At 51.1% G+C, this 11,579-nt stretch overlaps 4 protein-coding genes across 4 annotated transcripts; 2 read left to right on the forward strand and 2 right to left on the reverse strand.

The window, feature by feature from the left end:
* Positions 1–3,243: 3,243 nt before the first annotated feature.
* CTAM01_16866 (catalase-peroxidase) lies at positions 3,244–5,585 on the forward strand (the record flags this gene model as incomplete). The annotated part of the gene is made up of 2 exons (XM_060532858.1): positions 3,244–3,573; positions 3,642–5,585. The coding sequence occupies 2 exons, from the start codon at positions 3,244–3,246 to the stop codon at positions 5,583–5,585; spliced, it is 2,274 nt and encodes a 757-aa protein (XP_060372561.1).
* A 1,355-nt stretch (positions 5,586–6,940) lies between these two features.
* On the reverse strand, positions 6,941–7,843 carry CTAM01_16867 (uncharacterized protein; the record flags this gene model as incomplete). The annotated part of the gene is made up of 3 exons (XM_060532859.1): positions 6,941–7,381; positions 7,701–7,742; positions 7,802–7,843. The coding sequence occupies 3 exons, from the start codon at positions 7,841–7,843 to the stop codon at positions 6,941–6,943; spliced, it is 525 nt and encodes a 174-aa protein (XP_060372562.1).
* Positions 7,844–9,230: 1,387 nt separating this feature from the next.
* CTAM01_16868 (uncharacterized protein) lies at positions 9,231–9,392 on the reverse strand (the record flags this gene model as incomplete). Its single annotated transcript, XM_060532860.1, has 1 exon — positions 9,231–9,392. One exon carries the CDS (start codon positions 9,390–9,392, stop codon positions 9,231–9,233), a length of 162 nt encoding a protein of 53 aa, XP_060372563.1.
* Positions 9,393–9,897: 505 nt separating this feature from the next.
* Positions 9,898–10,687, forward strand: CTAM01_16869 (uncharacterized protein; the record flags this gene model as incomplete). The annotated part of the gene is made up of 2 exons (XM_060532861.1): positions 9,898–10,137; positions 10,193–10,687. The coding sequence occupies 2 exons, from the start codon at positions 9,898–9,900 to the stop codon at positions 10,685–10,687; spliced, it is 735 nt and encodes a 244-aa protein (XP_060372564.1).
* Positions 10,688–11,579: the final 892 nt, after the last annotated feature.

The raw sequence follows: 11,579 nt of genomic DNA on the forward strand, positions 1-11,579 counted from the left end.
CTTTGTTAACCTACGGTTCGAACTAACTACCCTATAATAGGGATACTAATAAAAGAAGAGGGATAATAATAACGATAATAAGAAAGGCAAAATTTTAATATGATAATAAGAGTAGCAATGGGAATCTGGAACTTTTGAGCTGCGTTTTATTTCTACGTCGTTACGTACCTGCCTATGTCCCTCTTTGCGTAAGCACCAAGCTCCTATGAGGACCGTGGTATTGAATCCAATGCCCGCAGGCGCTGCACTCGTAATCAACTCAACTTTAAGTCTCAAGTTGAACTAGTTGAGAGAAACGATTTGATAGTTGTTTGTTTGAGTTGTCCAGTTAATTAGTTGATCGGGTTGAGTTGCCCAAGGTGGAACGGAACGCTCATGTCCCCAGTCATTCTGTGTCTGCGCCAGAAGGCCAGAGCTTACTGCGACTCCCTCTCCATCAGCATCGAGATTCGAGACGATACAAGCAACAACAAGCTAGGTTTGACTGAAGTCCAGGTAGGTTTCGGCTCCAAATCTTACTTTCCGATATTAGCTTCACCCGAGCTGCGAGCCATCGGCTCCGAATGATCTGGTTTGCGTCAAGGCTCCAGCTCTGCAGTCGGCGTCGACACATGCAAGCCCTCGACGATGAAGAAATTGCCTCTTTGACTCACATGCATGCTGAAGAATTATTAATACAACGGCGCCGACATCGCTCACATTCGCAGGGGTCCATTGCACCAAATTTCGTCGTCAATCTGGAAACCCATCGTGAATTCCAATTGAGAACCTTGGCGACTCTCACTATCAGCCTGGGAAGTTAGTCACATGCTGTGGAGCTGGAGAATTCGAGAATCGCTCTTTATTTCAAATCAAGTCGATGAGATCAATCATTGACGAAAACCGGGGCCGACACGTGTGAGATGGGGCCCGCCCACCGGCGGTGGGAATGAAGACACTGGAAACAGAAACGGGTCTGGCAGACGGGCCGGGGGTGGGAACTTGGGAAGAGAGTGGATGGGCGACGAGAAACTGGGTCGGTGATGTTTCGCTCGAATCCCGGAATTGCCAAGAGTGTGGGGGAAAGGTTGTAGCTCGGGGGCAGTATTGGCTGACGATGGTCTCAATGGCAATGAGAGTTTGAGGTCGCATGTCACCCGAGTCCAATGTCCTACGTAGCGAATGCTAGAATGGACGTTTTCTTCTGATCGGCGAACATAGACCTGACCCTGGACCATGGAAGGCGTCGTAAGAAAAGATATCTTCATATTGATATCGGGGAACGGCGACCAATGGAGGGTTGTGGGTGTGTTACTGGGATATCGTTACCCTGGACACAAAGCCTTGGCCTTGTGCTCTGTGTGCACTACACACCATCAAAGTGATTATCAAGAAGGTCCGAAAACCGGCGATTTTAGCCATGATCGTCACCCCAACAACCCGACGCGGTTTCCTTTGAGGTGCTGTCCGGCGGCTTGGTCTACTTCCTCTTCCACTTAGCGTTGATATTCACAGTGCGTGCGAGTGCCCAGCCAATGGTCTCGACTTTTCCGCGACTTTTCGCGGTGGGAGGCAGCGGTCGCAAAGTGGGGTGGGTGTGACGTCGTGGACTTTATAAGAAGCTCCTCCCCTGGCCGTTTTGCCTGCAGTTGGGTAAATATAGCTGTAGTAGTTACGTACCGAGGTCCGTATTCTGTATGAGGTACCTTATGTAAGGTAAGGTAAAGTGAGGTGATTTAATAGGGTAGGCGCGTACATGCACGTACCGCGTAGCATCAGTGGAGGGGAACGGGAAGGAAGGAGCTTCGGAAGAGCAGCAAAAACAGCTGAGGAAAAGGCGATTTGCGGGGTTGCCTCAGCCAACCAGGAGACGTCCAATTCAATTTTCCTCACGGAAGCCGTAAAGGACAACTGCAGTCTACGGGAAAGAACAGACAACAGACGCAATGGGAGTTTCTTCCTGAACCACACAGCCCCGCTTGGTCGCATAAATGGGGGATAAATGGAGCAAAACGGGGTAAAGCGATGGAGCACAGCCGGGTCGGAGCGAACGGAACACAACAGTGAACATTCAATTCCGCTGGGTTCCGATGTCACTGTCTAACGCACCTTACCTTAATGTTCCATGTAGTTGTGGTAAGGTACTGTATGGAGGAGTACCCCGTACCACACATTTCACATGGCGGCATGGCTATCCGCTGCTTATCACCTCTGTTTCAATTGGACGCAAGGGTCCTCACCTCACATTCCCGCGCTCCATACTGCGTACACCTTGACCTGCAGCTACAGACAGTCCAAACTCTGCCACATCCCATCTCTGTTCTCTTACATGCTCTTTGGCAGTACTGAACACCTACTGCCTCTTCCCCGGCTCGGAGAGCAAGCGGCAGCTGTCGAATGGGTCGATGGATCCTCCCCGCACGGCATATCGAATCGGCCCAAGCTACTGTTCCATGCTGGTCACGCAAGCTCACGGTATTGTTGCATCTTTTACAGACTGTGAGGCTAACGCACCAATGTGGCAATCTCTCCGACCTTTGCTAGGGGCCGCCGACAAACATTTGAATGTCCGCGTCATAGCTACATGAGCCTGCTCTACCCGTTCCCTAACACCGCGATAACTTCCCTCGGCCCCTCACAGCATCCAAGTGGCCTGCGCCTCCTCGAGCACATCTCGAATCTCCGAGCCGGTATCGCGCTGCAAAGCCTAGATTTCTACGTGACCAAACTGGCGGGGGCAATGAGACAACGAGACAACGACTAGCCGTTCGTCGGGCGTTCTCGAACAACCAAAGACCAAAAGACCCTTGAGAAAACATGGCCGTCGCCTCCCATCATTTGTCATTCCGCCCCGAGCTACCCTGAACGCCTTCCGCCCAAATCTCAAGAACCCCCACCCACACCAACATGACTACGGCATAGTTCCTGCTGTCATACGTTAGTGCAGCATTAATAGGAAAGAGATGAAAGTGCACAGTGGTTCTTACTATGTACTCGGCCCTTGACCACCCAACCCCTCAACCGCCAACAAGATTCGGCCCATTGGTCATGCAATGAGTGAGGGGGAGGGGGGGCCATGGCATAAAACGCGGGGTCGCCTCCTTCCACTTGCCGAGGATTCCCAGAAGCGAACTCTTTTCTTTTTGGCCCTCTCTCCTTCTACACAATCCGACGATTGACGGTTCAAAAGAAACATCAATCCACCTTCTACCAGGCAACACATCGAAACACATACCAAAGAAACAATACGCATAATCAGACACCATGGCCGAGGAAAAGTGTCCCTTCATTCGGACCATGAACACGGGAGGTGGCGGCACCAAGAACCGCGACTGGTGGCCCGATTCCCTCAAGCTCAACATCCTTCGTCAGCACACTCCTGTCACCAACCCGTTAGGTGGTGACTTTGACTACGTCTCTGCCTTCAAGACCCTTGACTACGATGGCGTCAAGAAGGACCTGACGGCTCTGATGACCGATTCTCAGGATTGGTGGCCCGCCGACTTTGGCCACTACGGAGGTCTCTTCATCCGTATGGCATGGCACAGCGCCGGCACCTACCGTGTCCACGACGGTCGCGGCGGTGGTGGTGAGGTAAGTTGCTCCGGCAAACCCAACGGATCTCTCTTAGCAGACGAGATGCTAATGATCGCTCCTCACAGGGTCAGCAACGTTTCGCCCCTCTCAACAGTTGGCCCGACAATGTCAGTCTTGACAAGGCCCGCCGCCTGTTGTGGCCCATCAAGCAAAAGTACGGTAACAAGATCTCTTGGGCTGATCTCATGATATTGGCCGGAAACGTTGCTCTCGAGTCAATGGGCTTCCAGACCGCTGGATTCTCTGGCGGACGTCCCGACACCTGGGAGGCTGATGAGTCCGTTTACTGGGGTGGCGAAACCACATGGCTCGGCAACGACGTCCGTTACTCCCACGGTCACGAAGGCAAGTCCGAGCAGGGCGTCCTCGATGGCTCCCAGGACACCAAGAGCAAGTCAGACATTCACACCCGCGATTTGGAGTCACCACTTGGTGCTGCCCACATGGGTCTCATTTACGTGAACCCTGAGGGTCCCGATGGTAACCCCGACCCGGTTGCTGCTGCCAGAGACATTCGCGTCACCTTTGGACGCATGGCTATGAACGACGAGGAGACGGTTGCTCTCATCGCTGGTGGTCATACTTTTGGCAAGACTCACGGCGCTGCTCCCGACAGCAACGTTGGTGCCGAGCCCGAGGCCTCTGGTCTCGAGGCCCAGGGTTTTGGCTGGGCCAACAAGCACGGTACTGGCAAGGGTGCCGACACCATCACCAGTGGTCTGGAGGTCACCTGGACTGCAACTCCCACCAAGTGGAGCAACAAGTACTTCGAGTACCTGTTTAAGTTCGACTGGGAGCTTACCAAGAGTCCCGCTGGTGCCAATCAGTGGGTGGCCAAGAACGCCGAGCCCATTATTCCCCATGCCTTCGATTCCAGCAAGAAGCAGCTTCCCACTATGTTGACGACCGACTTGTCGCTCCGCTTTGACCCCGAGTACGAGAAGATTTCGAGACGTTTCCTCGAGAACCCGGATCAATTCGCCGATGCATTCGCCAAGGCTTGGTTCAAGCTCACTCACCGTGACATGGGCCCGCGCTCCCGCTATGTCGGACCTGAGGTTCCCTCTGAGGACTTCATCTGGCAGGACCCTATTCCCGCTCCTAGCTCGCCCCTCGTCGGCGAGCAGGACGTTGTAGCTCTCAAGAAGGAGGTCCTCGCCACTGGCATCGATGCATCTAAGCTCATCTCCACTGCCTGGGCTTCAGCCTCTACCTTCCGTGGAAGTGACAAGCGCGGTGGTGCCAACGGTGCCCGTATTCGCCTGGCACCTCAGAAGGACTGGGAGGTCAACAACCCCAAGCAGCTCGCCGAAGTCCTCAAGGCCCTTGAGGGTGTGCAGCAGAAGTTCAACGGTTCGGGCAAGAAGATCTCGCTAGCTGACCTTATCGTCCTCGCCGGTGCTGCTGGTGTCGAGAAGGCAGCCAAGAATGCGGGCGTCGATATCAACGTGCCCTTCACACCTGGTCGTGGCGATGCCACCCAGGAGCAGACCGATGTTGAGTCTGTCGACTACCTTCAGCCCTATGCTGATGGCTTCCGCAACTACGGCAAGTCAGGCAACCGTGCGAAGACCGAGCACTACCTTGTTGACAAGGCACACCTCCTTACGCTTACCGCACCTGAGCTCACCGTTCTCGTTGGTGGCCTGCGTGTGTTGAACACGAACTTTGATGGCTCATCAACTGGTGTCTTCACCAATCGCCCTGGTGCCTTGACCAACGACTTCTTCGTCAACTTACTCGACATGGGCAACGAGTGGAAGGCCACCAACAACCAGGATGTCTACGAGGGCTTCGACCGCAAGTCAGGCTCCAAGAAGTACACCGCCAGCCGTGTCGACCTTGTCTTTGGCTCCCACGCTGAGCTCCGCGCTGTTGCGGAGATTTACGCCCAGGCTGATGCCGGACAGAAGTTCGTCAAGGACTTCGTGACTGTTTGGGACAAGGTCATGAACCTGGACCGCTTTGATCTCAAGAAGCAGTCCGGTAGCGTGCCGAGCCGCCTTTAGATGACTAGAATGAAATCACTGAAAAAGCAATGTCGATTACGAGGAAATGAGACCGTCTCTAGCCTTCGTGCTTTGAGATAGCCTAGTGTAGTCTAGTACCTGCAGATAGGAACATGTATTTACGTTTGACGATCACCAACTTCCTTTTCCACGCCCATATTTACAGTGATGATCGAGCCGTATTGTGCATCGCATACAATGTGGTTGACCGCTAAGAAAATCGATGACTCCTTGATGGACAAATTAGTATACTGTGCTCTCGTACCACACGAGGCGTTCCAAGTCCAGTACGTATTCCATGCTTCTTACTCTACCAGAGATTAAATTCGGAAGTTTAGAAGGCCGTTTTTCACACTTTTACCACCTCGATGGCTCTTGAGCTCTCAAATTGCGCCTGTTACACCATACTTTCACGTGACGCCCCAGCTGACCATCTTGAGCGCTTTCCCACTTATCCAGGTAACGGAATAAGTATGGATAGTTGGTACGAAACTGTGAACTCTTCTGGATCTTCGCACCGCCCATCTATTCCTTTGGAGACTCCCTTCCTTTTTGGATCAACAAAACACTCTACAAGAAAAACTTGAAGGTTAAAAACCGCGTCCATGGAGTCCGCTCTCCACTGTACAGCAAAATGGAAATCAGCCGCGTCATCTTGTAAGTCGGTGTGCTCCGAGCCGACATACTCAGAGCCAGAGTCGACATCCTCGGAGGCCATTTCAATGGCTCTTTTTTACTCTCATGTACCACCAGGGCAACCTGATAGAATGACTACCTTTCAATGCAGAATCTACGACGTCGAATGAGGTATGTCGAACCTATAGTATGAACCTACTATCGTCAACCTGTTTGGGTGACGGAAAAAGTGAATGGAAGTTCTTCTAACGACCAGCACCTCAAGCCAAGCGAATCTTCAAAGCCAAGACTGTCAAGATATACCACATGAGCGATCACATCAGACAATTCATCAATTCAAGTGGATCTGGCGTCTGTCGATATGTGAGATCGATTCCAAACCCGTGCGCACGGTTGGTCTTTACGAGCTCTTTGCTCTTCCTCAATTAAGGTTTGGAGAGACAAGTTCACAAAGTCCTCCTGACGAATTACAGCTGGTATAGGTAAGTCTACGCAAATTTTCGTCTGAATAACAAGATTGAGGCTCCCAGTGCAAGATACCACCACAGGTGTGTTCCACTCATGCAGTTCTAATCTTTGCTGTGGTAGATTGGAAGACCCAAGAAAATGTCTACAGTGTTTCAGGCATAGAGCCGTTTTGCTCTTCGCAGCTACATTTGTTTCCGAATATCAGGCTATAAAACTTTGCGCTTGTCTGTTGCCAAAGCGCATAGTCTCACTCAACTTCTCCTAACACCATCTTGAACAAGAGGCTTCATCGTCGAAAAGGCATATCTCGCAATCTTCCACTCCCCATCTTCCTTCTTCATGATGAAAAGCTCCTGGTTCGCGTGCTCCTCCGAAGCCTGCGTCGCCAACATCGTCTTAGTTCCCTCGGCCGTTGTCCTCGCGAACGCCCAGTCCGGAGACATGACGACAATCTCTTCTATTGAAAACGTGATGACGAGCTGAACCGATGAGAAGATGCGCGTGTAGGATTCGCGAAGTGACGCCGTGCCTACGGCAGCTGTGAAGTGAGGCGGCATGATGACGCCGTTGGACGTGTAGAGATTGACGACATCCTCGACGTTGCGGCTCTTGAGAGCTGCCCCGTACGCGTGGAGAACTGAAGTGATGGCTTCGGCTTCAGGGAAAGACACTTCGTGGGGTGTTAGAATAGGCTTGAAGTAGTAAAGACAGCTTATTTGATCACCTACTAATTCCGAGTAAATTGTGAGTGATTAACAGAATGTCCTCAATATTCAATATGTTTTACTGGTTTCTTTTGTATTGAGCCTTTGTAATGAAAATCATGCCACTTATATATCGTTTCTGAAGTGTAAGTGGAGGAGCTTATCTCGGTCGTAAGTGGGATTCTGATGGCAAGAGTGGGGGTGGACCACGATATGCCATTTCGCGACGTGAAGATATCATCCTTCATTCCGGCTACACTAAACAACGTTTGTGTTACCAAAATATTTGACTCATCGATCATCTAACCTCTGAGATGTGGGTATCGGCAGACTTTGCAACCTGCTCGGGCTGCAAGTTTTAGCCGTTTATGGGTTTGAACGGCGAGATACATCACATTCTCAACTTACCAATTTAAACGTTGCGTAGAACGATAGGCCTTTGAGGATCATAAAGTGAGTCCGTAGTAGTTGCAAAACGAGAAATGGAACCCCTGATCGTAGTCTGAATATACCTAGGACAAGAAGCAGCCAAGATATTCTTCTAGTCTAACGGTAACATGATGGTGGTAGGAGTCTGTTTAATATCCAATTCAGCCCCTGATTCCCCAGGCGTCGTAGACTACTTCAAGCTAACAATTCTGAATCTGAATCAAGGTCAAAATGACGAGATAGCACGAGATGACTGATATCCCTGACAGCATCCTGGAAGATCTCTCTATCGTCTCTGACTTTCCCTTATGTTACCCTTTTAAAAATTTCGACAGTAGAGCTTGAATATCTTTGAACGAGCGTCTTATTTCTTTGGTCTTTGTCATAGAAGTGAATAAAAAAACTTTGTCCTGACGCTATTAATCCGCGCTCAATGGGATACCCTAGATCTAATCTGCAAGCTCATTGCTTCTTCGGCTGCCCATTATTGTAGTAAACACACGAAGACCTCAACCGCCTTCAAATTAATTTGATGTACCCCAACTCAATGAAGCCTCCCTTCATTCGAGTCTGATGGCTGATTGACTTCCCGCGCTTTGGTGCAAGTGTCTCTGCTTGTCCCCTATGAGACCTTGCCCTACGTGCTCGATGGTATTCATGTAGCTGCCGACAATACGGTATTGTTGTGATTCCCTTAAAATCTGACATTTCACTCTCCAAATCATCCTTGTCGGAAAACTCCAGTCTACGCTCAGAGACTGGGAAAGTAGCTACCGGCCGCGTCAGAGCACCTGTAAGCTGGGTGCTGTCACCAGTGGCTTGTAAGCTCTCTAGTCTTGAGAATAGGTAGGATTGAAGATCTTCCAAGAAAACCGCGATTCTCAGAATGAATCACATTTCTGAAAACGAATTCTCATGACGTGAGCCCCGGCACGGCAGACCCGAAGACCTCCTTGTCCTGGCGGCTGGCCTGAAGTGAAGTGACTGATGCTCGATTCATTGACGCCCGCTTGTAGCTTGTGTTCTAGATAAAATAGACCAGAGAACGAAGGCTATATGAGCAGGTCTAGACCATCGCTTAGCGCAATCACCGACAGGATGGGAGGGAATCATCAATTCCGAGGCTCTGGTCGCCTGGTAGATGTAACGGCTTTGATATTAAATTCTGGGGCTGAGTGGGTGGCACAAGCTCCCCCCGACAAGTGACCGGGGTGTGAAAAGGGCGGGGCGCTCGGGCTCCGCTGAAGAGCGAGACCCTTGACTCCCATGACTCCTCCTCCTTACATTGCCAAGTCTGCTTTTGAAGACTTGAATAAATCCTCGACTGTGTACTGTTTTGTTGTATTAGTCTGTAGATCTGCTGAATTTAAATCTCCCAAGGCGAACCGACTTAACAACCATTCTTTGATTACGGTACCGGCGTCAGCGGGTGGCTTTCTCTGTTCGCTTTGTAGGATCTACTACTAGTAGGGCTGGGCAAACTAGCAGTGCCGCATCTGTAAGGGAGCAAGCCACTCGATACTGGCGATCGGGGAATAATGCTGCGATCGCTCTGTGGCGTCTTTCCCATTCAGACGCTTGAAGACTTGGCCTGCCACACTCCGGGTCCTAGCCTACCGTGCCTACGTCGGCCCCCAGAGCCCCGGAATGGATTTGTGCGACTTCACGCAAGACAATACGGGAGGGCGAGCCAGCGATTGGGCAACACTGCCAGAAGCTGGTATGATGGGCTGGGAACTAAAGTCCACTACTACGGAAGAAACCCTGTCTTTGCCCTGCCAGTCTAGCGAAATGTCCCGCGATCCTTCGAGCCAACATTGATATGATCCAATTGTGCGGTCTTGAATGCAAAGTACGAGCCGAACCAATGCCTACTTGTATGTCACTCGTGCCTCCTCCCACCGGCAAATATAGTTAACCCAGCATCAGGGTCTGGGCCCACACTCTTCAGCCCGATCTGATCTCCTTTTCACGCTTCATACCTACACTAGGAACGGGTAACCAACGAATCCAGAGCGTTTGCACCTGGCTTTTCTATCGTCTACAGCAGCACTCAGCAAGTGCGATGAAACAAGATGGCGGCTGAGCTTTACTTTGAGCAATGCTGGGCTATTCTGAGCACCATCGGCATCTCGAACGTTTTCCTGGGCTTCATCGTCATCAGCATCACGAAATTCTCAAGCATCGCGCTGGTCCCGATCATCACGAGCATGGCCTGTGCCATCGCGAATGGGCTATGTTTCCGAATATTCTACACGGATAGTTCACCATTGGACAGGGCGCTCGCGTCCGCGTTCGCCGATACTTTCTGGCTGGTACAACATCCGCCTGACCCCTGACCGCGAGTTCCATGATTAACACCCAGTCCAGGTCCAAGAAGCCGGCATATCATTCTACTCGTACGCCATGTTGACTCACATGTTGACGGGCCGCAGTCGGACAATTTACCTGACGGCCTTCTGGATTCTGTTTGCCGGCATCACCGGCCTTCGCGGCACGATCTTGATAGCTCGAGTCGTGGGCATTTACGACGAAACCAACAACACTGCCTCGAAGGTTGTCGACTTTGCTCACGTCGGATATTTTGTGCTCCTGGCGCTTCTGGAATGTCTGAGCGCCTTCTACTTACTCCGGAAATTCGCGTCGACGAAGAAGAGGTCGTTGAGGGCTGCGCTGAACATTAGCTTGTGGGGTCACTTGATGCGCAGCACGGAGATACGAGTGTCTTCTCTGGCATTGATCGGGGTGTCGAGGTCCATCACCTACACTTTCCACCCGTCGCTACTGAACACGCCTACCACGACTCCCAGACAGATCGACCGATTTGTGTACACCTTGGAATGCATCTTTCCTGTCATTCTTTAGTGAGTCTTCCTATCGTTTCGCAAATGGGGTCTATTTCATTGGCTTACCTTTACATGGCAGTTTCGATCTGTTAGCTTGCAAAATCCAGTCCGAGAGTCATGGAGCAATAAACAGCCATAACATACGGCACGTGGAAACACCAAACATCTTGAGAGATTCTGTTACTGGCGAGCTCAGCAGTACAATCTCGCCGTCGTCAGAAAAGCCTCTTGAGAGTTGTAGAGAAAGTAGAAGATAGGGTTAACGTTCGAAGCTATGTGGCTTGAGAAGTTTGACTGAAAATTTGTTACTGGACTGCTGCAGGTGATAACCGCACCTTGCATGAGTTGCATTCGTGGTCTTACTTATTCTGGCAGGCTCCTAGCCGTATCTCAAATCACACCTTGCTGGACTGCATGTTCCCCGGGCACAGTTCCCGAAGCCACCTCTGGTTGACGTAGTCTAGCTAAGACAGCGTAACTTGAGTGGGCCTATTGCCGAACCCCTCTTGCAAAACCCCTGCATAGGTGCGGTGAGTTGATGAACTATCATACTCTGCATCATAGTTACGATATGTCCCCACTCAAAGTTCCATTACAATCGGCATATATACCAGGTATTTGACGCAAGGAGGCCCCCCATTTCTCGATCGGTGACCGAGCCTCACGGGTAAGTCAACATACCCACTTCCTGGCACCCCCCTGTTTCTGGCACCACAAAAACGATGGGATCACAACCCAACCTCCTCATTACTATTAACTATTGATCCTCAACCACACCCACTACAATACAGCTGCCAGCCTCACTAGGGCATTCAGAGTCGCTGGATTCAGCCGTGATAACCTCCTTTTCACCCGCTTCGATTTGAGCCCGATGGATATCCCTGATGTTCGCGAACTTCGTATTGGGATCG

Source organism: Colletotrichum tamarilloi (assembly GCF_030869305.1).
Source record: "Colletotrichum tamarilloi strain Tom-12 chromosome Unknown Scaffold_273.1, whole genome shotgun sequence".
Lineage (NCBI taxonomy): Eukaryota > Fungi > Ascomycota > Sordariomycetes > Glomerellales > Glomerellaceae > Colletotrichum > Colletotrichum tamarilloi.